The 24,747-nt window shown below is 41.2% G+C and overlaps 1 protein-coding gene across 6 annotated transcripts in view; it reads left to right on the top strand.

The window, feature by feature from the left end:
• The window catches only part of SPSB4 (splA/ryanodine receptor domain and SOCS box containing 4), a 192,731-nt gene that overhangs the window by 128,994 nt on the left and 38,990 nt on the right, over nt 1-24,747 (top strand). For all 6 annotated transcript variants that reach the window (XM_081956409.1, XM_081956408.1, XM_081956406.1 and 3 more), the window contains exon 2: nt 12,316-13,172. In XM_081956409.1, the coding sequence (XP_081812535.1) occupies nt 12,479-13,172 (694 nt within the window). In that variant the 5' untranslated portion in view covers nt 12,316-12,478. The remainder of the gene's footprint in view (nt 1-12,315; nt 13,173-24,747) is intronic.

Consider the following 24,747-nt stretch of genomic DNA (forward strand, 5'->3'; position numbering starts at 1 on the left):
CATAAACCAAACACTAATTATATATGAGTTTCTACATATGAAGTGCAAGTGCACAATAATGTCATCATGGTTTCAACTAGACTGTGCTTTGTACATATGAAGTGAAGTGACTATTACAATTACAGTTGGCCATTATCTTTATCAGTGCAGTCCTTTGTTAATGGGTTCCACATGTAGAGTAAAATTCCAGTTGCAGATAGAAAAAAATGATGATTCCCACATGGAGGCATGATCAATTCTTACAATTCTTACTACAAGATACTGTTATATGGTAAATCACCATTCCCAGACCATCTGTTGTCCAGTTATGTTGAACAAATTATTAACGCATCATTGCCACTATTCTTCCTGGATAGAGGACTATGCGGCTTGAAGTTCAGGTGTTGGGAAAGTTCCTTCCTGGGTAAGACTATGGTAAATTGTAGTTTCAAGTTTATATTGTTGCAAGTTCAGACGGTATAATTTATGCATTTTAGTTCAAGTTAGACAAAAAGTTAATTTCTCCCTAATATTAAAACCCACATAAATCAATGAAACTGATTATAGTTTAAACCACTCAAAAGGTAATGATAAATGCAAAATGCATTGAGCATACTGCAAGTCCGAGTCAATTTATATATTAAGTCAAAAGTTTTAGTTTTATGCAACAGTTGTTAATTGGTAGCTTACCATACTTTTCGGAGTATAAGACACACCTTTTTTCCTCAAAAAGGAGGCTGAAAATCTGGGTGCGTCTTATACACTGAACACAGCATTTTTTGCCTCCTGAAGCCCCACCCCTTCACCAAAATTGCTGTGCATACCCTTATGGAGGCTTTCAGAGAGCTCCTAGGGGCTGGGGAGGGCAGAAATGAGCAAACAATCGACCGTTTTATGCCCCCCCCAACCCCCAACAGCACTCTATAAGCCTCCATAAGGCTATGCATGCAATTTTTTTGACAAAAAATGGGCCCGTTTTTGTGAAAAACTAATCGTTTTTTGCTCATTTTGGGGGGGTCCCCCCAGGAGCACTCTGCAAGACCCCCTCCCAAGGCTATTCATGCCTCTTTTTTTTTTTAAAGGGCATTTTCATGAAAAACGAGCCGTTTTTGGGATATTTGAAGAGTGCAAAACCTTTTTTTTCCTTTTGGAAAGCTCTTTGATTGATGAGAATTACATTGATCAAGCGCTGTGCCAGCAGAAACAAAATCTTAGGTGCTGCAGATTGTCAGTGATTTCCTTCTCCAGCACAGGGATAAATACACCTAGAAACATCTGCCTGCCTACCTACTCTCTCTCCCTACCTACCTACTCTCTCTCTCCCTACCTATCTACCTATCTACTGTATTTCTCTCTCTCTCTTTCTCTCTCTCCATCTCTCTACCTACAAACCTATGTATTCTCTGTCTTTCTACCTACTGTATTTCTCTCTATTTCTCTCTCTCTATTTCTCTCTATATATATCCCTTTATCTACCTAATATATATATTCTCTCTATCCACCTACCTACCTATCTACACACTCTCTCTCCCTACCTACCTACTGTATTTCTCTCTCTCTCTCTCTCTCTCTCTCTTTCTCTTCCTTTATCTACCTACCTAACTACTCTCTCTCTCTCCTTACCTATCTATTGTATTTCTCTCTCTCTTTCTATTTCTCTCTCTCTATCCCTCTACCTACCTACCTATATACTCTTTCTCTCTCTCTCTCTCTCTCTCTCTCTCTCTCTCTCTCTTTCTGTCTCTTTCACTTTATCTACCTACCTAACTACTCTCTCTCCCCCTCCCTACCTACTGTATTTCTCTCCCTGTCTATTCCTCTATCTACCTACCTAGTTTTTTTTTTTTTTAATTTGCCTCTTCAAAATCTTGGTGCGTCTTATACTACGAAAAATATGGTAAGTTTCTAGGGTGGGGATTGAAACAAATGTACAAACCTAATCAGTGTCTTTTAATAGTTAACACAACCATCCCCAATATAGTGGTCTCCAGGTATGGTGGACTACACTCCCATCATCCTTAGCATAGAAATGTTAAGCCAGGATTTTCTTAAATATGTTTCATGAAAAATTTATAATTCGGTTAAATTAAGCATTAGTCATTCTCTGTCCAGTTTTTGGTATTAACTTTTCTGAAAAAAATATTTATTTTAAATAACCAAAACAATAACTACACCCCCATAATAATAGACTGAGCTTATGATATTAAACATGTTATAATGCGTGTGTGTGTGTGTGTGTGTGTGTATCCAAGAGTACTCACCCTGCAGAAAAATGGGTGATAACCAAATTTATTAAATTAAAAAAATCACACACACCAAAACATGGGATCTTGGCATGGTGTAGTGCACGAATTCAGCCTTTGTAATTTATAGACAGTTGATGACTTTGTGTGGTCTATGGATTAAGCCAATAGTGGCTTATTCAGGTAATCATGGTTTGGTGCTAATGATCTCATTTGCATTGCAACTGGGTTATTTTGCCTGATTCAGGGAGTGATATGTTGTTAATAAGTAATAACAGAATCATAGTGTTTGAAAAAATCTTCAACATCATCTAATCCATCTTTCTACTCCTTTCAGGATCCACTAGGATATCTACAATAGATACCTACTTAGCCCCTCTCTGAAGGCTTCAGTGAAGTAGAATGCATCACTTCATGTGGTGGTCTGTTCCATGGTCCATGGCCAAATAGCTTTTAATGTCAGAAAGTCCTCCTATATCTAGGTTCAAATCAAATTCAAATTTTTAATTTGTTAGCCGCTCCCTCTCCGCAAGGGACTCGGGGCGGCGTACAATAAAAATATACATACATACATATAGACATACAGGTACACACATATACATACATATACATACATGCATACATGGAGGAGGTAGTAATCAAATACATATCACATTAATAATAATAATAGAAAATTAAAATTAGCCATTAAAATATCCCTTGATAAAATACAATTTAAAAAGGACTGTCAGGAGAAGGATAAAACTACGGTTGAGCCAGGCCAGATAATTGAAAGAGGTGGGTCTTAAGCTTTACACGGAAGGAGCGGAGATCGGAAGTAATCCTTATGTCAAGGGGGAGGTCATTCCACAGGGCTGGGCCCATCACAGAGAAGGCCCTGCTCCTGGGTGTCGCCCCCCGACACTGTTTAGCGGACGGCACCCGGAGAAGTCCCTCTCTGTGTGAGCGGATTGGTCGTAGGGATGTATGGGGCATAGGTTGAACCTTATATCCTTGTTCTTCTAATGTGTTTTAATTCTATTCCTTTTTTCTGTGATAATAGACTTCCTTTTTGTTTCTATGAATGCAGTAGTTACTGGCTAGATAGTGAGTTTTTTCCTTCCCTAAGCCAGATGGAATTTAATACAGAATATAATGTCTATTTTGAGAAATCTATTCAGGCATCTGAATAATTAAGAATTGAGAGCACTATGAAGCCCAGAGACCTCAGTGCTGTAAAAGAACTGACATTCTGTGATGGGGATAGGTTGCCAGCTCAATGAATTCTAGAACATTGCCTGGAAGAAAATCAAGAAATGACACTGTACTTGAAGTACATCTTCCTTTTATAACCAAACCAAATAGGAACCTTAGATTTAATTATTGGAGTTAATCACTAATTAATCTAATTAATTTAATTTAATCTATTTATTTTAGTTAATCTAATCACTAAATTAACTAATTAAATTTAATCTATTTATTTTAGTTAATCTAATCACTGCTTATTTCTAAATTGTTTCTACCTTTATCACAAGCTGATCTAGCAACCAAAATGGAAAGCCCTTTCTAACTTAAAAAGCTTGAATCAATCTAGTTAGGTACTGTTTTTTGTTTTTTTTTTGACCTGTCTGTCAGAGAGAAGATTGCAACTTAATATTTATTCAGAAGCTTGGAATTCCTTCTTGCTCTCCTTTCTCACAAAGTAAAACAAAGCACCTATTTCATGGGGACAGTTCCATATCTTTTGGAAATTACACTAAGCAACATATCCATCTTTTGCAAAACTTTATGCAGTAGGAAACTCTTCATTGTGTTAAACTCTGGCAGTTAAATCTTGTACTTTCCTCTTCAGAATTAGGACATGTTAAATTTAGGGGTTTACTACCAGGCATGTAAGGTTTCAGATTTTGATACATTGTGTTTCTTGTACAATTTTAACTGAAAGCAAAGAATTGTCTCACTTTGGGACAAATGCTAAATATTTGTAGAGTTCATAAATGCTGGTAAGATTTGATTGTTAATACACAGGCTGAAGTTCATCTCATTGTAATTTGTTTTTACTTTCTCAAGTCTTTTCTTACAGTATTTGGCTAAGAGGTTATAACTTATAATAGAAATCTGTAGCATGGTCAGGTATTTAAATGTTCCAGATCATTAAGTGATATCTATCTCTATTCCTTTCATGATGAAATAAAACCATTATGTATGAAATTGAAAGTTTGATGGATGTCATTCCCCGCACATTTTGTTCTTAAATTATAGAAGCATTTCACATAGCTATCAAAAAAGTTGTACGGCTACATCTGAGGGCTGCAAAAAATCTTGGTAACTATGAGATGATGACAACAAAAAGATGCAGAAATATATCACTTTTTGCTGTTATCTAGTGATCATTCAGACTTTTGAAGCCCAGATACAGTAGATACAGATTTTTTTTCCCCTGGAATCTATTTTAAAGTGTTCATTTTTTTAAAAAAATGTTCATAGAATGAAAAAGTTAGAATGGATGTTGACTGTGATCTAGGTGAGACTTCCACAACCTTTCTGGCTTTGCGGACTGGCAGGGGGAGGGAATGGTTCAGTGCGAGTGGTGGGCACACATGTACACACACGTGCAGCTCCATTTGTGCAAGCAGTGGACACATGCACCTGCCATTCACTCAGGTGGGCACACATGTACACACACGTGCAGCTCCATTTGTGCAAGCAGTGGACACATGCACCTGCCACTCACTCAAATGGAATTGCACACATTCTTGTCCACAGCTCATGCAAGTGGAGTTGTGCGCACGCTCACCTTACCGCTTCTGCAGCCTGATTCCAAATGGACTGCGGCACGGTATTGGGTTGCGGCCTGGTGGTTGGTTATCGTGATCTAGGCACAACCTCTGCCCAACCTAGGAATCAAGTATTACACCTCCCTGCAGAAGGGAGGTGTGTATATGGTTTCCGTTGAAACATAACTGACATGTCTCAAGGCAATTTGTTCTATTATTGAACAGTTTAATGGAAACATATTTTTCCCAATGTCTAAATGTCTTGTAAACTCTTTACTTTTTGTCCTCTATCTTCTGGACCACTTTTGCCTTATCTTTTCCATGATAGCCTTTTAGATACTTGAAGACAACTATCTTCCCTTCTAATAGTTTTATCCAGGTTAAGCATACCTGATCTCTCAAAACATCTCCTTTTTCAGCCCAGTTCGCTAGTCCTTCTTATCTGGATATGTTCTAATTTATTAGTTTACATTTCATTTTTTCATGTATGGCCATATTATTAGAACAGATTCCTATATCTATCTAGTTTTGCCTACCTCTATAATGGTCCATAAGAATAACGTAGGGTGAGAAGAAGAAAAAACACAGGTATTGTAAAATGTATTCTAAAATTCCAAATCATTTTTGAAGTGTGCATAGCCTTAACATTTAAGTGTAATGTCATTGCACCATTGATTGTTTTTACTTCAAATTTGATACCTTTACATTATTGTGGAACAGGAACTTAAATATGAGGACATTTTTTCTAGTTTGAATGCTCTTTATGCTATTACGGACACTGTCTCAATCAGCCTGACTGAATTGCTTTTGAACCAGTTATCTTCCAGCAAACATTTCTGAGAATAATGTTTACAAGAATTAGAGCTTAGTATACCATTCAGTACTTCTTGGAGAAAAGGGAGAATATAAATAAATTTCACGGACACCACTCACAAAAAAACCCTCTAAATTTGCTTCCTGCTCCTAAAGATGATGAAAGAAAGATCTTTGCCTGTCAAACTGTAAATTTAGTTTTCATCCAGCATGTTTTATCTGAAGAGTTTCATTTCCCTGCACTAAAGACTGTGTGTGATTTGTTGCTTTATTGCAAATTATAGTTTCTTTGCTTATTTAGTTTTCCTTATTCAGTATACCCTTGTTTTTTACTCAAACAAGTATTTGACAATAAAACATACATTAAATTGGATACTAAAATTAACTAAAGCAGAACAAGGTATTATCTTTATGCATTTTCTAAACACCAAGCTGGTGATAGACAAAAACAGTTCCAAAAAATGTGCATTCCACAGTGTGGGAGCAATACAAGAGAAAGCCATTCTCTGCATGCTAGGTAATATGTTAAAATAAAAGCACGACAGCTATTTCAAGTATCTTTATATTCCTGCACAGATTGGGTTTAGTGGTCTAAATAGCCCATTCAGTGGTTTCATTTGGTGATTCTATTCTCTCATTTAGATTTGGCTCCCATCAAACAATATTATGGGAGACGCAGTAGCCTTCTAAATAGTCAGATCTTAAGCCATTTAATGCTTTAAAAGTAAATATGAGTGCATCCAGCAAGTTGTGCACATCGTTTGGTACTGGATTCATAGGACCCTATAATTTTACATTGTGTAGCAGCCGGGCACTTTTTAAAGTGCATTCCTAACTGTGCCAACTGTAAATTCACTTAAACTGTCCAGATGTGTTAATAGAGTCACTTAGGGGAAATGGGTACTATTAAAAATATGAGGAATAAAAATAAATAAATGGAAGCATTAAAAAAATCAAGTAGTTTTGTCAGAATGACTCTTGCAATACAAGCATTGTCCTTTGTGTATATGCAACATCATGACAGGCTATAAAGTAAGCGAAGTTTGCAACACAGTGAGCAATGGCTCATCCTGCTTTATTTCTCCCCTGCAGGCAGTGGAAACCCCACTTCTTTAGAACACATAAACAAGTCACAGGTCCCATCATGTTGCTGTGTTTTACCATCTTGCTTGTTTTGTCTTTTGACCCCTCAGAGCGTACACAATTAGAGGCTTGCAACCACATCCAAAATTAGCTGAACCAGAATCCCCCCAATTTTCTATTCACCAGCACTCTTGGTACTCTTTTAGTTCTGCTTCATTAAAAGGAAGGTTATGTAGAATATGACATTAAGTTCCATACCAGTTGTTTTGATATGTACTTCTTTCCAGTTAAATTCAGAATTTTATGGTCTAGATGTAACAAGTAATTGGAAAGCTATTGTCAGAAAAGGATACTATTTTGCAAAACAAAATATTGTTTTTGACTTTTAAGAGTTTTTGTATAGTCAATTTATTTGCACTTCCCAAATTGAAGATGTATTCTATGCCTCTTCTGGTTTCGCCACAAAAGTTAGACATTCCAGTCCCACTGAACTACTTGTTGAAATTTGGAATTGTGAAACAATAAATTCTGTAAGAGTAAATATGCATAAGATTATTGTGTCTTTGGATTATTTTATCATTCTGTAAATCAGGGAGGGATAATACGTTGCTGAATTATAATTCATACTATGCCCTTTTATGTCTGGGGAACTCTGTAACTTGTAGTTATTAGAATTTTCGCTTTTCTGTTGTATATTGTATCCCATAGTGGCAACATTAGTTTGGGTAAATATATATCATAACTGTGTCTTATAGCATTTAGAGTTTTAAACTAGCTTGATTATAAATTACTTTGTTCTTTTCTATAGAACAATCAGAATGGAATGAGACATACTATTATCTGTAATTATAATTCTTAAAGTTGTGTTTGTTAGAGTTTTCTTCGAAACAGTAATGCTTTAGGAAAGTATTCAAGGGTTTGAAACTTCTAAGAAAGATTATACTAAGCTGCAAATCCCCAAACAACAGCTGATGTATAGAATTCAGTCAGGTTCTATTCATTTTCCTATAATTGAAATTCACCAACAGTGTCACTAAGAGATACTCACTCTGCCAGTTTCCTTTACCACCAAAGTCTTTTTAGCCATTGCTTTGTTGAAAGCATTGTTGCATAATCAACAGATAATAGTAGACGTTTGAAAGTAAGAAGGCTTGTTCTCAGTGGGGTGTTTGCCTTTTGTCATTGGCAAACCAATCAAACCTCATTGTGAGTACTGAATACTTCCTCAAAATTTAGCCAGCAAGGTCTTTCCCCAAGAGAGTAATCCTGTAATCTTTTTTTTTTAATACAATTGATAGTTTTACCTAATGTTACAGAATGTTTCTAATGCAAATATACTGGTCACTCCTTTTTATATGCTTTTTTCTTGTTATTGTCCCTAAAGGCTCTTATTGGCTCTTGAGTAAATTATATTTGCCCATCTGATATTTGAAACTTGAATTGAAAGTATTTAAACAGATGAGATTTTCAGCTAGAATGAAGTACTACACAGTATTTTCAGAGTTTTCTTTTACTTTTTCTATTACTTCATGATACAAGTACTAATGCTCCAGGGACAGCAAACAACCTTTTACATTGCTTTAAGTAACATGTATAACATTAAGTTATACATTTCTGAAAGATCATGCAACATTATTATTCTAAACAATGAAATTACGTTTTCAAATTAGCTGATAAATTAAGCAAGACATAAAGAAAACAATGTAGACATATGCAGCTAAAAAGTATCCATAATGTTGATATTTGTCTTGTTTTTACAGATAACATTGTGAGTATATGTATATTCACACATTTAGTATTGGGTTCAACTTTTTCATGATATGTAGGAACTATTGTACAGTGGTGTAAAGGATTAGACAGTGAAAGTGTAAATATAAAGATGTTTATGTTTTATTTTTATGCTGATTTTACTTGTCTTGTGCTGATAAATTGGAACAGTGAGAAAAGCTTCTAGATTGACCAGTAATAAAAGAAGCTGAAATCTTTGATGGGAATAGAAGATATCCTATACTCTCTGTATCTCTGACCCAATAACCTTTCCATCTTAATCATATATAGTTGAAGCAGAGTGATCTGCTGATGTTTTATCAGCCAAGAACAATAGCTATGTCAAGAGAATTCTTAACTAAGGTGTATTTTCCTAGCCTAATTAAAATTATTATATATACCTTCCAGCATTTTCTATTCTTGCAGTTAATTAACTGGATTATTTTAAAAATATGCTGATAAATCTTAGGTAAAGGGTTTACTTCTTTGAAGAAGGAAGATTATTTTTCCCTACCTCACAATTTGCATCTAAAATTCCAGATGTATTCAATCCTAATGTCAGCTTCTAAAATATTTTAATAATTATTTTTCCCTACCTCACAATTTGCATCTAAAATTCCAGAGATATTCAATCCTAATATCAGCTCCTAAAATATTTTAATAATTATTTCATTGGTGTGCTACGAATACCTGTCTAGGCTCCCACAAGTGCTTCTCAATGACTTATACAAGACTGGTTTCAGAATAGAATTGGAGAACTATTAATTCATTTTGTGCCTTGCTTACATGTGTATGCTAGTTTCTTCAAGGAAAACTGAAAGTCAGAATATTTAAAATCCTGAAGGTTTTGTCTTTGCTTATTTGTTTAATCTCTCTATATCAACATTGTTTTCTACTCAGCTTTTGGTATATGCTTTTGTTCTTCTCCTATATGGATTAATCTAGCTTTTCCATATTTTTTAAAAATGAGCTGATAAAAAACGTAGGTATTTTACCTTTTTTACCATAGATGTTCCGCTGAATGAAAGTATGTTTATTTTCAAAATAAGTATGATAAAATAAAATAAGCCTATACATTATAATTAAGTCAATCCTGACTGTCTACACTTATTTCTTCTCTTTTCTCTTTGATCTGACATCATGCCATAACTGATTGTATAATCCATGTATTATTAATATATTCTGAAATCAATTATTTTAGACCGTGGGTGTCAAACTCGCAGCTTCAAGTTGCCGTTACGTGATGTATCACGACGGGTTTCACCTTCGCAGAGGTGGGGTTGGCATGGCCTGTGTGTGATGCATCCAGTCTGCGGGCCACCAGTTTGACACCCCTGTTTTAGAGGCTTGTGAGCCTGAAACAATCAGTTTGTGTGCTAGTGTAAAACTGAGACATGGCAAAAAAATTGCAAATTGCCAACATATCACCATGGGACACTGCAACCTCTTGTAAATGTGCACAGGTTGTCAAGTGACCAAAATGTGATCACATGACTGATTTTTAATTTATTTTTTCTTCCATTTATTTGTGTCCAGTTCTCAGAAATTGCCAACTATGCACATGATAACATAGCTATATTTTTGACTTATTTCATATGGATTCATCATGATACTCTTTAGTTTTGTCACCAGTTTAATAGTTAGATCTTTCTTCACAATCAAAAATGACAATCTCACTTGTTTTCAATGTCTGATGTTTTTATGACATAGCATGCATCAACAGTGGAATACTGTCTGCCCAACTTGATTTTTGCAAGGCTCCACTTTCATTATTGGCACTAACAATGCTCTATTTAATATCTTGGCAGTTCCATGAAAAAAAACACTGGGAAATGAAACTAACACTCTTTTTCCTGCTTCAATTTGGATTACTCTCTGCTATGTGCAAACAGAGCTGAGCATTTTTTCCCCATTATGTACATGTGAAACCACAAAAATATTTTTGCCCCTATAGTATTTTAAAGAACAACTTTTTTTCTTACAGCAAGTCATTAAGAGCTAAGCAAAAAATATTAAGAGAACATTTTAGCAGAGATATAGGCCTTCAGATGTGGCATGACTTAATTACAAGTGACCTTTTCCACAGGACAGATGTGAAATCTTAAAAATAGCAGTTTGTCATGTAATATGGAGGAATTCTTCATGATCTCAGCTACAGACAGGTCTAGGAAGGAGACAGTGGCAAACCACTTTTGAAAAAACTTGCCAAGAAAACTGCAGGAACTTTTCCAGGCAATCTCTGAGAATTGAGTAGAAAATACAGAGGATGCTGCCCACCTCACAATCACTGATCACATTTTCTCAGGTTTCAGAAAATAATCCTAAATTACCTCACTTTGTATAACATCATTAGATATCTTGAATCCCAATTACTATCATCATTGACGATAACAACCAAATAAATTGGCTGAGAATATAAAGATTTGGACTCCAACTTAATAAAAAAAATTAGCTACAAATGCTATGGCAGTTAGTTTTTGGAATCTGTTTTGAAAATAGCCTATTTAAGACATACAATTTGAAGCATCAGTGGTGACTAAAGACAGGATAATTAACAATTATCTCTTTTCATTTGCCAACTTTCTTTAGCAAGGCAAATTATCTTAAGATATTGATTGCAAGATTAAACCATGTTTCATTTGAGATTAGCCTAATACACTACGACAACTTTAAGCATATGGGCTCCCTAATATTGTTCAGAGGTTCCTAGCCAGATGGTATTTGGTACAGTGTACTGGACAATCTTCTATGGAATAAAATCCATCTTCTTTTATGGAATAAAATATTTATTCCATTTTGTAAGCTTCCAGTCTTATAGAAAGATAAAGACTCCCTTGAGCTGATTTCAGCTACTGATCACTGCATTTTTTCTTGGCAACTATACAGAAATGGTTTTTAACTGTACTCATCCATGCTGCCTGCCTGCCTGCCTGCCTGCCTGCCTGCCTGCCTGCCTGCCTGCCTGCCTGCCTGCCTGCCTCCCTCCCTCCCTCCCTCCCTCCCTCCCTCCCTTTTCTTTTTAATAGCTTTGCTATTAAATTTTAAAACCAAACAATTCATAGGACTTGCTAATCAAAAAAACATCTACATCAAATTCTGCCCCCCCTCCACCTCTCTTTCAAAAACTATATTAATTGTTGAGATGTTAAGCCTTACATGTTTTTATAGGAGGCACGGTGGTTTCATCTAACTTTTTTGCTATTGTATGTCTGCATCTCCTTGGTACAAAAGGTAGATTTAATAAGAGAAAGAGGTAAAAGCAAGAGTTTGCATAAAGTATGTCTTTAAGGTAAAATAAAGAATTAGAAGTGAAAATGGACACAGTCTCATACATACCTAATAATATGGGCAAGCTGTTTGTACAGTGTCACATCCCTCTTGACTAGACTTTGGGTGGAAGGGCAAAAGGTGTGGAATGTCTCTGTCTGTTGTGGAGAAAAGGAAATGACTGTCTGTGCTCTTAAACTGTAGACTCAATATATCCAGCTGACAGTCTGGTTAAGAGGACTGAAGTACAAAGGCCACGAAGCTGAGAATAGTTAGGTCTTAATTTTAAAGTAACTTGGCACAAATCCCCCTTCTCCTTTTTTCCTCTGTGTTTTTCTTTTGAAAGAATAATTATGTGGTTTATAATTTGGCTACTTTTTAACCGGTGACTTTCTGCTTTATTTCAGAAGTGTGTTTTCAGAAAACATTGGCTCTGAAAGAGTCCAGAAAGAAGTAAATCAAGTTGCTGCATAGTGAGTCATTGGCTCAGCTTGAAAGTACTTTCATGACTTGACACTGGGCCCACATTTACCCTTCACTCCCTGCAACCAGGCACTCTGCAGCTGAGCGATGGGCCAAAAAATCTCAGGGAGCATAAAGTCTGTGGATGTTCGGGATCCCCCATATAGACCAGTTAAACGAGAACTGAGGGGACCAGATTTCTGCAAGCCTGCACGATTGGATATGTTGCTGGATATGCCCCCAGCCCACTTGGAGATGCAATACAAACATGCTTGGAACAACGAAGATCGATCCTTAAATATATTTGTGAAGGAAGATGACAGACTAACCTTTCATAGGCACCCGGTTGCTCAAAGCACAGATTGCATCAGGGGAAAAGTTGGCTACACAAGGGGACTCCATGTCTGGCAGATTCACTGGCCCACTAGGCAACGAGGAACACATGCAGTAGTTGGGGTCTCAACAGCAGAAGCCCCTTTGCACTCTGTAGGATATACATCATTGGTTGGTAGCAATAATGAATCATGGGGCTGGGACCTTGGACGGAACAAACTTTACCACAACTGCAAAAACCAGCCTGGAGTGACCTATCCTGTGTTTTTGGAACCAGATGAGTCTTTTGTACTTCCAGATTCCTTATTGGTGGTTTTGGATATGGATGAAGGAACCCTTAGCTTCATCGTGGATGGACAGTATCTTGGAGTGGCCTTTAGGGGCTTAAAAGGGAAAAAACTGTATCCTATAGTCAGTGCGGTATGGGGGCACTGTGAAATTACAATGAGATATGTCAACGGGCTTGATCGTAAGTGTTTCATTAACATTTTTCTTCTTCTTTTCAGAATATGTAAAGATACTTGTTACATTGCCAAGCTGACATTGTCTCCATGTTAAATGGACTGACAAGGCAAAAGTACACCTGCTGTTCTATATCCATCTGTCAAAGTATCTCTAGGGCTCATCCGTTGTGTTGATAGCTGCAGCTTTGAGCGGCAGGAAAATACGAATTATTTCTAAAAGGAATGCTTTATGTGTAGGCGGGTGATCTGAGAGCTCCAAAATGCAATGAATGCAATTTTTAAAATTTTGTTTCTTTAAAGAATGGGGCAGTATTAAACATTGATTGTGAAAAACCAACACAAATCCCATTGGTATTCCAGAGTGAATGGTTTTGCAAAATTACATCTGCCTTTGGGATTCAAATTTAATGACTAGATTGAGTAATACAGGAAGCTTTCGAGAACCACTTCTAAATATATGCATAAAGGTTGTCTTCCATCTGTGGTTTTTCCTTACTTTCTTTTTTTCTTTACGGTCAGAAAAATGGTAGTGGGGTTTTGTGGGGGTGGGCTTTGTAAAAGTTAAGCACCTGCAATGCATTTGTACTGCGTCCACTTTCTCCTTGCATGCTTGTACTGGATTTCATTGGGTCAATTCATTTGGGAAGCTCTGTGAGGCTTCCTCATAGCAGCTGGTCTTCAGAGCTGCTTACTGAGCTGGAAGAAGCAGAGAGGTGTTCCATTTGCATGATGTGACTCATGCTGTTTTCTCCATTAGGCACAGTTCTTTCGTAATCTCAATTGAGGAGCCTCTCAGTTGTATCACTGCATGTTAGTGTTTCTTTTTAATCACTCACATTAGAGTGAAGTCTTTGCAGTCTGCGGCACCGCTAAAGGTGCCTACAAAACCCAAAGCCCACATAACCTTCAATGTTTGCGACAATATAGTGATTGGTACTGCTCTTTTTTTTTTTAATCATTGAAGAAAAATGTTCTACACAAACACGATGCAGTCATTGTAAGTGACCTGTGAGCAGCATGAATACTCAACAGTGTGACCAGGAGGCCATTGATTGTGAAAGACTTGCACAGAAACTGACATGAGCCATCTGTCATAAGTAGGGTCCACCATTTGCTCAGATCAGCTGCCATGAGAAAGGCGTGTATAATCATGCAAGTGGCAGATCTGCTGCAACTGAAGGAAGAAAAGGAAGAAGAAAAGGATGAGCAAATACAGATATGTTGCTGTGGGAGAAAGAGGGAAGAAGTCCTAGAAGAAAGACAACAACAGTAAGGTCCAACAATTACCATGGATTCAAGATCTCATTTGTCATTTTGGCATCTACGGGAATAACAGCATATGTTTTATTTTATTTTGATTTTAGAGAAAGCTTTTCCCCCATTTGTATAAAGTAGAACTAATACAGTGTGTTCCTTAGTAGCTATTGAGCTTTCCAATACTAAACATTATACATTTCTGAAATAATTTCTTCATATGATTGAGAGTTACAAATCCATTTTGACCACCATTCAGCTATTTCCTCAAGATTTCAAATTCAGTGTTTCACGGAGTTTGTACAGCACACATGTTGCCTGGGGAATTCTGAAATTTGAAGTCCAGATATCTTAATGTTGTTGAGGTTGAGAAACACTGGATAAAACTAATAGGCAATTCATGCTGTTTACTGCAGCCATGCCTTCTGTCTGTGTGCATATATAATAATAAGTTCTTGACTTATTACCGACTTAGAACAAGATCCCTCCCAAAGTATTTACAATATGGATTAAAGTTCTGATGGTTAATTCCACCCCCAAAGTCACATGATTGCATTTTGGGCACCCAGCAACCAAATGTCGTTTACAGCCGTTTGCATAATCCATGCATTTACATGACCATGATTTATGATGGGGTGTTTTTTGCTGGAAACCGGCATGTACCTGCGTTTTCTGGGAGGGTGGGGACCAGACATGGCAAACAATGAGTTTTGGGTGGGGAAAAAATGGATGAAGTCACATGATGACCTGCTTAATGACCAGCATGACTTAGAATAATTCTGGGCTCAATTATAGTTATAAGTTAAGGACTACCTTTCATCTTCTAGATTTTGAATGTTGAGTGGCAAATGTTGAGGGGCACATGCAGATGTGCAAGAAGGGGTTTCATCATTAATCCAGGGCTTTCCAAATATACCTTGGAGTTGCTTGTTGGGGCTGATGTCACTAAATTGCACCATGTTTGAATGGAGATTCAGCTGAAAACTATTACTATAGAAAGAAATAAAATTTAATTTTTAATTAAAAAAAGCATTTATTGTAAGTAGGGAAGACATCATAATTTCTACAGTATATGCTTTGTCCTTTTATTTTAAATGTCATACCGATTTTTATCGGTGGATTTTTTTGGAAGTATTTCAGGCAATTAGTTTAGTAAATAACATCAACTTTATTTATTTATGTATTTATTTATTTGTTTTGTATGGCCAATCCATCTCACCAAATGACTCTGGGCAGTGAACAAAATTTAGAAAAATAAGAGCAGTTAACAATAGTACAAACATTAAAGCATTAAAAATTAAAATACACAGTTGGTTTAATCTGAAACAGCAGTGTCATTATCTAAGACAGGGGTGTCCAAACTTGGGAACTTTAAGACTTGTGGACTTCAACTCCCAGAATTCCCCAGTCAGCCTGGCTGGCTGGGGAATTCTAGGAGTTGAAGTCCACAAGTCTTAAAGTTCCCAAGTTTGGACACCCCTGATCTAAGATCACCTTAGCCATGAAAGCCAGCTAGGCCAGACATACTCTTTCAGTCCAACCCATTTCACAGGGTGGTTGTTTTTGTGGGGAAAATAGGAGGAGGAAGGATTTTTATATATGTTTGCCGCCTTGAGTTATTTGTAAAAATAATAAACATGGGCTGCAGATAAGTGAATGTTCTGACTTGAAAAATAGTTGTCATTTCACTGGGAACTGACAGAAGTTGACTTTATAAAAATGGAAATGACACCAAGCAGTCTATGGAGATTCTCAGCTATCCAGATCACAGTTGTCCCAAAGGTGATTTTACAAGAGGCAACTGGACTTTCTTGTTTTTCTTTGAAGATGTTTCACTTCATATCCAAGAAGTTTCTTCAGCTCTGGTTTATATTTGAAGATGTTTTGCTTCTCATCCATCTCTCATTCTTCAGAGCTGGAGAAGCTTCTTGGATGAGAAACGAAACATCTTCAAAGAAAAACAAAGTCCAAGTTGCCTCTTGAAAAAGAGCCTTTGGGACCCCAAGCAATGTTGCATTCAGAGATAAAAGAATGCAATTAGTTTTACAGGCAAAGCGAGTTCCCAGCTCATTCGTGCAAAACTTTCTTATGTGATGTAACAACCAGATTTTTGTCTTTTGTTTTCTGGTTGGTTAGGAAAGGAAATCCTTAAAATAAGAAAAAAATACATTTCAGTCTTCCTTAGACTTAATTGTAGTTGTAAACCGAGGAATACCTATAAAGATAAAAATAAATCCGCTTTGAAAAGAACGTTGGTCTTACCTGAATGTGTCTTTTCTGGGGGGAGAGGGGGAGCGGTGACATGAGGGTATTCTCAAAGCCTGATTGGTCCAAAGACTGAGAGCAAACTCTTAAATACTCCTGCCTTCCCATTCTTACCCAGTTTCCTCGAAGGTGAACTCCAGAACTGAAAAACAACAAACACAAACACAACCCGGGCACAAAAACCACCCGGCCCTCCCCTGGGCCCACCACCAAGAAACAGGGCGGGTTGTGACCGCTCCCTCTCCCCCCCAGAAAAGACACGTTCAGGTAAGACCAACATTCTTTTTCCAGTGGGGGAGAGGGAGCGGTCACATGCGGGACATACCCAAGCTCGGTCCCAGGAAGGGAAAAGAACCAACAACTACGGCCCAGAGGGAGGATCCGCTACCACACTCTGCAAGACCCTTCGGCCAAACGACGCCTCTGCTGAGGCAAACGAGTCCAGCCGATAATGTCTGATAAAGGGAGTCGGGGACGCCCAAGTAGCTGTCCGACAAATATCCTTGAAGGGGGCCCTAGTGGCCCACGCCGCCGTGGTCGCCGCACTCCTAGTGGAATGGGCCATTATGCCCGAGGGAACGGGCTGACCCGACGCCTCATAGGCCTCCACGATGGCCTGTCTCAATCAATGGCCAATGGTCGCCGAGGACACCCTGGTCCCCAGCGTCAGAGGTTGGAAGGAGACAAATAACGCCTCCGACCTGCGGATCCCCGCAGTCCGTCGGAGGTAGATGCGCAGAGCGCGACGCACGTCCAAACAGTGCCAAAGCCTCTCCCTATTAGTAGAAGGACCCGGACAAAAGACCGGCAGAATGACCTCTTGCTCTCTGTGAAAGGAAATGTTCACTTTCGGGAGGAAGGTAGGATCAAGACGAAGTACTACCCTATCCTGCTGAAAAAGGCAAAGGTCCTCCTTGGAGGAAAGGGCGCCCAGCTCTGAGATGCGCCTGGCCGAAGTAATTGCTACCAGAAATACAACCTTAAGAGATAGCAGTCTGAGATGAACAGAGCGAAGCGGTTTGAATGGAGAACCCGTCAGAGCACGGAGAACTAAGGGTAAATCCCAAGAGGGGAACCTATGAATAGGTGCCGGCTGGAGGTTAGCCGCTCCTTTCAGAAAACACTTGATCAGAGGAACCTGAGAAAGGGAGGAAGAACCCCCACCCCCCAAAATGGAAGACAAAGCCGCGACCTGTCAGCGCAGGGTGTTAACAGCCAATCCCTTTTCTAAACCCCCTTGCAGAAAGTCTAGAACTTGCAGAACGGTCGCCTTCTCAGGGGAAACACCAAGCGGTGCACACCACCTGACGAAAGACACCCAGGTAGAATTATAGATCCTGGTGGTCGACGGGCGTCTAGCCGCCTTGATGGTGTGAATGACACCGGCAGACAGGCTAGCCACCCTCAACAGTCTCCGTTCAATAACCAAGCGGTTAGATGGAGCCACTGAGGCTCCGGGTGAAGAAGGACCCCTTGCCGCAGAACCATCTCCTCCTGTGGAATCCTCCATGGCGGGGCCACCGAGAGCTGGACGAGGTCCACGAACCAAGGCCTCCTGGGCCAATACGGGGCCACCACAATGACCAGTGCCTTCTCTACCATCACCTTCCTGATGGTCCCCAGGATCAGGGGGATTGGAGGGAAGGCATAGAGAAGGCCCGCCGGCCACCTGCTCCGGAGGGCGTCCGTGCCCTCCGCAGACCGGGTTTGATACCGGGAGAAGAAGCGCGGCAGCTGCGAATTCGCTGGGGTGGCAAACAGATCCACCAGAGGAATGCCAAACTTCTGGCAGACCCTCTGAAACAAGGCCGGGTGAAGTTGCCACTCGCCGTTGTCCAGATTCGCTTGGCTCAACCAATCCGCCTGGTGATTCGCCAGGCCAGAGATGTGTTCCGAGACCAAGGATGCCAGGTGCCTCTCCGCCCAGGCTTCGAGTCTGAGAGCCTCCAACCAGAGAGCCCGGGAATGAGTCCCCCCTTGCCGGTTTATGTGGGCTTTGGCGGCCACATTGTCCATCAGGAGGAGCACATGACGGCCCTCCACTGAGGTCCGGAAATGCTGCAGGACTAGACGTTCCGCCTTTAACTCCAACCAGTTTATATTGTGTCGGAGATCCGAGGCTGTCCACCTGTCCTGGGTTAGGCGGGAGCCCGCCAGGGCCCCCCACCAGAAGAGACTTGCATCTGTGGTCACCGACACTCTCCGGTTCCCAGAAGGAACAACCCCTCTGCACCGCCGGGGACATCCACCACCTGAGGGAGGCCTGCACCCCCACAGAAGGGCGCAGAAGCTGAAGGGAGTTGCTCAGCCGTCCCCTCTGGAATGGAATGAGTTCCCACTGAAGAGGCCGAAGATGAAGCCTGGCTCACGGAACTATCCCTATACAAGACACAATCTTGCCAACAACTGTGACAAGATGAGGACAGAAACTGACCAACTTGCGTGAACCTTTCTTGCCAGCTGTTGCAGACTTTTCTGCCAGTCCTGGAAAAGTTTCACCACCCCTGAATCGGAATCTATGAGGGTCCCCCAGGTGAAGAATACGCCTGGAGGGGGAGAGGTGACTCTTTGGGAAGTTCACTGAAAACCCCAAGGTCTGGAGACACTGGATGGTGCGTCGTAGGTCCGAGACCGCCTGAGGTAACGAGCTCGCTTGGACCAGGACATCGTCCAGGTAGCATTGGAGCCTCACCGGAACGGATTGGAGGTGAGCCGCCTATGCCGCCAGAACTTTCGTGAAAGTTCAGGGAGCCGAAGCTAGCCCGAAGGGAAGTGCCCTGTACTGGTAATGGCAGTTCCCGTGGGAGAACCTTAGAAACCTGCAGTGAGCTGGGTGGATGGGAATATGAAGCTAGGCCTCCGTCAGATCCACTGATGCCAAGAAGTCCCCCTTCCTGATGCTCTGAAGGATAGACTTGAGGGAGGACATCTTGAAGCGCCTGTACACTAGATATTGGTTCAGGCGCTTCAGGTCTAGAATGGCTCTCCAGCCCCCCAAACTCTTCGGGACCATGAACAGATTGGAATAGTGGCCCCAGCCCCGCTCCGGCGGGGGGACGACCTCCACCGCCCGAATGTCGAGCAGGTGAAGAATCGCCTGATCCATCAGGCGACGGCGCTCCAGGCTCCGAGACGGAGGGAATGACCTGAAGAGATCTGGGGGGATGGAGAGAAACTCTAACCTGAGACCTAGACGAACCGTGGATCTGTTCCAGTCCTGGTAAGACGACCTAGGGAACTGCCTGTCTGACCTGAAAGAGGAGAAACGCTGATCACGGTCATAGTTAGAACCCCTATAAGACTGCCTACGATAGGGATGAGACCTAGACTTGGACTTCTTGTCCTTGGACGGCAGGACTTTCTCTTTATCTTTATTCTCGACCAAGATCGGATCGAGGGCCTCCTCAAACAGGTTTGGGCCCTTGAAGGGAGCAGCCACCAAATCCCACTTGGCCTTGTTATCCATCTGCCAATTGCGAAGCCACAATAGGCGGTGTGAGGTGACTGAGGTGGCCAGAGCGCTAGACGCAAACTTGACCGTGTCCAAGGTCGCGTCTGCAGAAAACTGCGAGGCCGCCAAGATCTTAGTGAGATCTTGGTGGATCCGCTCATCCTGGATCGGGATGCGATCCTGGAGTTGGCAGAGCAACATAACTGTGGTACAGTTGAAGTATGACGCTGCCGCCGCAGATTTAATGGCCCAGGCCATGGCATTGAAATTCTTCCGTAAGGTAAGCTCTGTGTGCTTATCCTCGGGCTTCAATTTGTCGGCCGCATCCCCGGATACCACCGGTGAAGAAGAAACCAGAGTAGCTACAGGGGTGTCAATGGTAGGCAAATGGATGGCCTGTGCAAAGGCCTGTTCCACATTATAAAATCTGTGATCATTGCTCCCCGGATTAGAGAAATTAGATGGCCGGGCCCACTGGTTTGTGAGTACTTCCATAAACAAAGGGGGAGCTGGAATTTCCTCCTTGTTAGTGGCCGTGTTGGAAAACATGGCCATAACGGGGTCCCTAGGAGGACGCACAGTGGGATCACCATTCCCAATTTTGGTAGTCTTTCTAGCCTTGTTCAGGAGCGTTTTGAACATGGCTGGAGTAAAAAGGCCCGACGATCGAGGAGAATCAGGGGGCGCTGCATCCTCATCCTCCAAAAACCCCATGTCCTGGAGGTTCTCCTCCCCCAAGATTGACCCCTCACTAACTAGGGAAGGGGAGGGAGCCCTATAATGGGATCGGCCTGAACCCTCCTTTGACTTGGAGGAGTGAGATCCCTTATCACGCTGGGTGATGCCCCGTGATATGGCAGAGGCAATGAGCTTTTGAATCCCTACAGGGAGATTCTCCAAATCATCCATGTCCTTATCAGAATGCCTGGGATCACGTGGTGCCAGCCTACGGCCATAACGGTGGTCTCCAGAGGTACCCTCTAGGGGGTCCTCAGAGCTACCCCTCCCCGAACCTGGGGAAACCGAAGGAGAAGGAGAGTAACGCTCCCTTTGTCTAGAATGGCTGCGAGACCTGGCAGGGGAAGCCGAAGGAGAGGAAAGGCTGAACCCTCTAGGAGAGGAACGTGCTGAAGCAGGCCTGAGTGAAGATCTGGACCTGCTGGAGGAAATAGGCCCAGCAGCTCTGGCCTGCCACTTAGCCCTGGCAAATGTCTTTTCCAAGGCCCTGTGCCTCCTGGCCTCCTCCCTTGTAGTGGACCTTGAAGGCCGATTAGAGGCCAAGCGCCTGGCTTGGGGCTCCCTGGGCCCAGACACCTGCCCCAGGTCTCCGCTCCCCGCCAAAGGGGCCTCCACCTGACCCTGGGGAATTTCCAACCACTCCTCCATCGCCCCACTTACGTGTCCTGAAGCTCGGGGCGATGAAATTAGGGCTCTGTAGGTCCCGCCGGAACCTGGGCCTGAAGGAGCTGCCAGTAGATCGAGGCCTGCCAGTCTAGGCCTCCTCAAAATGGCCGCCCGGGCCAAGGCCTAGCTCTGCGCACGTGGCTCCAGCCACAAAATGGCCACTGGGCTAAACCACGCGCTGGCGCTGATCTTGGAGCACCGCAGAAAAGCCCTTCGCCCCCTCGGAAGATCCGGGGCCAAGGCAGCCTCCTAAAGTCTCCTGGGGCCCTGCGCAGCAATGCGCACACCCCCGCCGAGGCCTCGTGCCTCGCAGCCTTAAATTCAAGCACAGCAGCCGCCCGGAGCAAAAACGGCGGCTCCGCAGGCGTCCTGCCCGCGCTCCAGCAATCTCACAAAGCCCGGCTCTCCCCAGACGCAGCTGGGAGGCCCGGGCTTACTCACCAGCCTCCCAATGGAGCTTGGCACCCCCGCAGCCCCGGGGATCGGGCTAGAACTCTAGGCCCGCGGAGGGGAAGAAGATTGCCCCACGAGCCCCCCCCCAAGCCACCTGAGGCAGAAAAGACTGTCCCTTTGGGCCGCAGCTGATTTAATTTGGAATTTAATCTGAATTTAGAGTTACCAATTAAACCAAATTAACAATCCAATCCAAGAAAAAACTTTTAAAAGATACCTTTCTCTCAACAACCTATCTCAACAGTGATTGGATCAACAGACTGAGAGTAAACTGGGTAAGAATGGGAAGGCAGGAGTATTTAAGAGTTTGTTCTCAGTCTTTGGACCAATCAGGCTTTGAGAATACCTGCATGTGACCGTTCCCTCTCCCCCACTGGAAAATGTATGGGACACATAATATCTGCCTGTAATTCTTATAGAAATGTTTATTTTTTTAGATTTGCTTGCCAGCTGCAGTGGACAGTTATGTGATGCCATTTGAATGACTTATTTTATCATGTTATAGACGGAGCCATGAGAGATATTTTGCATACGCCTAAATATCTTTTTGTGTTGAAATAAAAAATACCGCACAGCCCTAATGACTACATTTTGGAGAAGATCAGGTCTTTGTTATGTGATGGGTATGTGGATTACAAATAGTCCTTGACAGACACAATTGAGCCCCAAATTTATGTCGTTAAATGAGACATTTGTTAAGTGAATTTTACCCCATTTTATGAACTTTCTTGCCACAGTTGTTAAATTGATAAGTTAATAACCCAGTTGTTCAGTGAATCTGACTTCCCCATTGACTTTGCTTGTCAAAAGTTTGCAAAAGGTTTTGACATGACCCTGGGACACAGCAACGGTCATAAGTATGAATTTATTATTTATTTAGCACATGGCATATCATGCATGGACTAGTAATATATATTAACATTTCATCTAGATTAATAAAATATACTAACAGATAAATGTTAAAAAGATCTATGTTCAAAAATCCATATTAAATGTTTCCTCACTTTAGCTTTGAGCATGAAGTGTGGTTTAACTGAAAGAAAAATTAATGCATGATGTGATGCTTTTTATTAGTTTGCCCAATAAAATTTGTATGGTGATGTCAGAAAAAAAAGTCATTTAAAAGCAAAAGGACATTTCAGTGTAAGACAGAAATAATCATCTTAGTAATTTACTGATGACCATACTGACCTTTGAATGCCCGGTAGGTCCCAATTAGTTGCCGAAAAATGCAAATACAGATTGGGATAATCTGCTTTCTGTTGGTCAGACAGCGTACCAAATTAATGCATAAAATCATTGTCTTTATAGACAGAAAATTAGTAGCACATTTACATGTTTGCAGCAGCTTGTCAGTGCATCCTCTGTAAGTTCTTTATTGGAGGTCAGCTTCCTTGCTGCTCGGATTCAAACTAATTTTGCTTTTGACTGCTATATCTAGTTATTAGATGTGCAATTTTCTTTCATGTTTACTTCAGTGGGAAGGGAAAGTGAAATGTAAGGGAGATCTGTAACATGAATCATGTTTCCAACATTTGATTATTTACATCTGTATAAATTATTGATTAATTGTTGACTAATCGAACACTTCCTGGCCACAGTTTCCGAGGAACATGTTCTTCTTGCGGCCTTCAGAAAGGCCCATGAGGTTGTTTGCCTCGAGGAAGCAGTAAAATTGTAGCATGAATGAGTCCCAGTGTTCGGTGACTGAGTCATATGGAGTCGGTGGGGCGTGCATGGCCATTTTGTGTTCAGAGGGCATTTTGAGTTTGCCGCTCAAAAATGGCTGCTTGAAGCCACGCTGAGCTCTGGGCTGGATGTACTTGCTGGATTGCTATGCTCTTTTTGGTTCGCCTAGTTGCCTTCCAATCCTACCCTCATCGCCAGTGTTAGATTGGGTAATGGATAGGCACACACAGGCTTAACGGTAACAACAGCTCTTTATTAAGTACAACAAGTAAGAACAATCCAGCGAAGGTTGAGTCTGACAGCAGCCCTTTTATAGGGAGCTGTCAGAACCTTCAACCAATAGGATTAAACCTCTGTTCCTGCCAGAACAGAGGACCTTGGTGGAAACCACTGTAGTTAGAACAAGTATCTAACACTATGGTTTCACAAACAAAGCCAAGTTAATCCTAAAGAAAGAAATGTACGGGTTTTTTTCCAGACTTTGGTAGTATCATAATTGATATTCCATATCTCCCCATTCTACTGAATAGTATTGATATCACCCAAAAATATCCTTAGGAAAACAAGTCTTATTGATTTTAGTTGTGTTCTGGTAAGCAATATCCATGTCTTTTGGGTATCTTTTATTTTTGTCTTGTGTGTTTTTACTGTCTGCATACTTTATAAAATCAGCATGTGGGTAATAATTGGAAGGAACATTAAGGTTCAATTTCCAGGCATACTAAACAGTACTGATCTCCCAGGTCATTTTTGAAATAGCCTTCATGTTAAGTATGGTAATTAATTTGAATAGACAGTAATATTATACAACAAATGAATTGTACATTAATGTTAGGTACATATTCACATCAGAGGTGAGCTCGGACCGGTTTGGCCGAACTGGTAGTGGTTTGCCAGCTTGGGTCGCTGAAACCGGCAGCGACCCAGGCCTGCCACACCTCTGAATTGGTTCCCTGGTCGATGCAGCATGTTTTTTTTTTCATTTTCTAATGTTCTGCACATGCGCAGACCAGTGGTGGGTTCCTGCCGGATCGCACCGGATCACGCGCCTCCTTTCGGCGCTG

This window comes from Natrix helvetica, assembly GCF_964273705.1.
Source record: "Natrix helvetica genome assembly, chromosome: 5".
NCBI lineage: Eukaryota > Metazoa > Chordata > Lepidosauria > Squamata > Natricidae > Natrix > Natrix helvetica.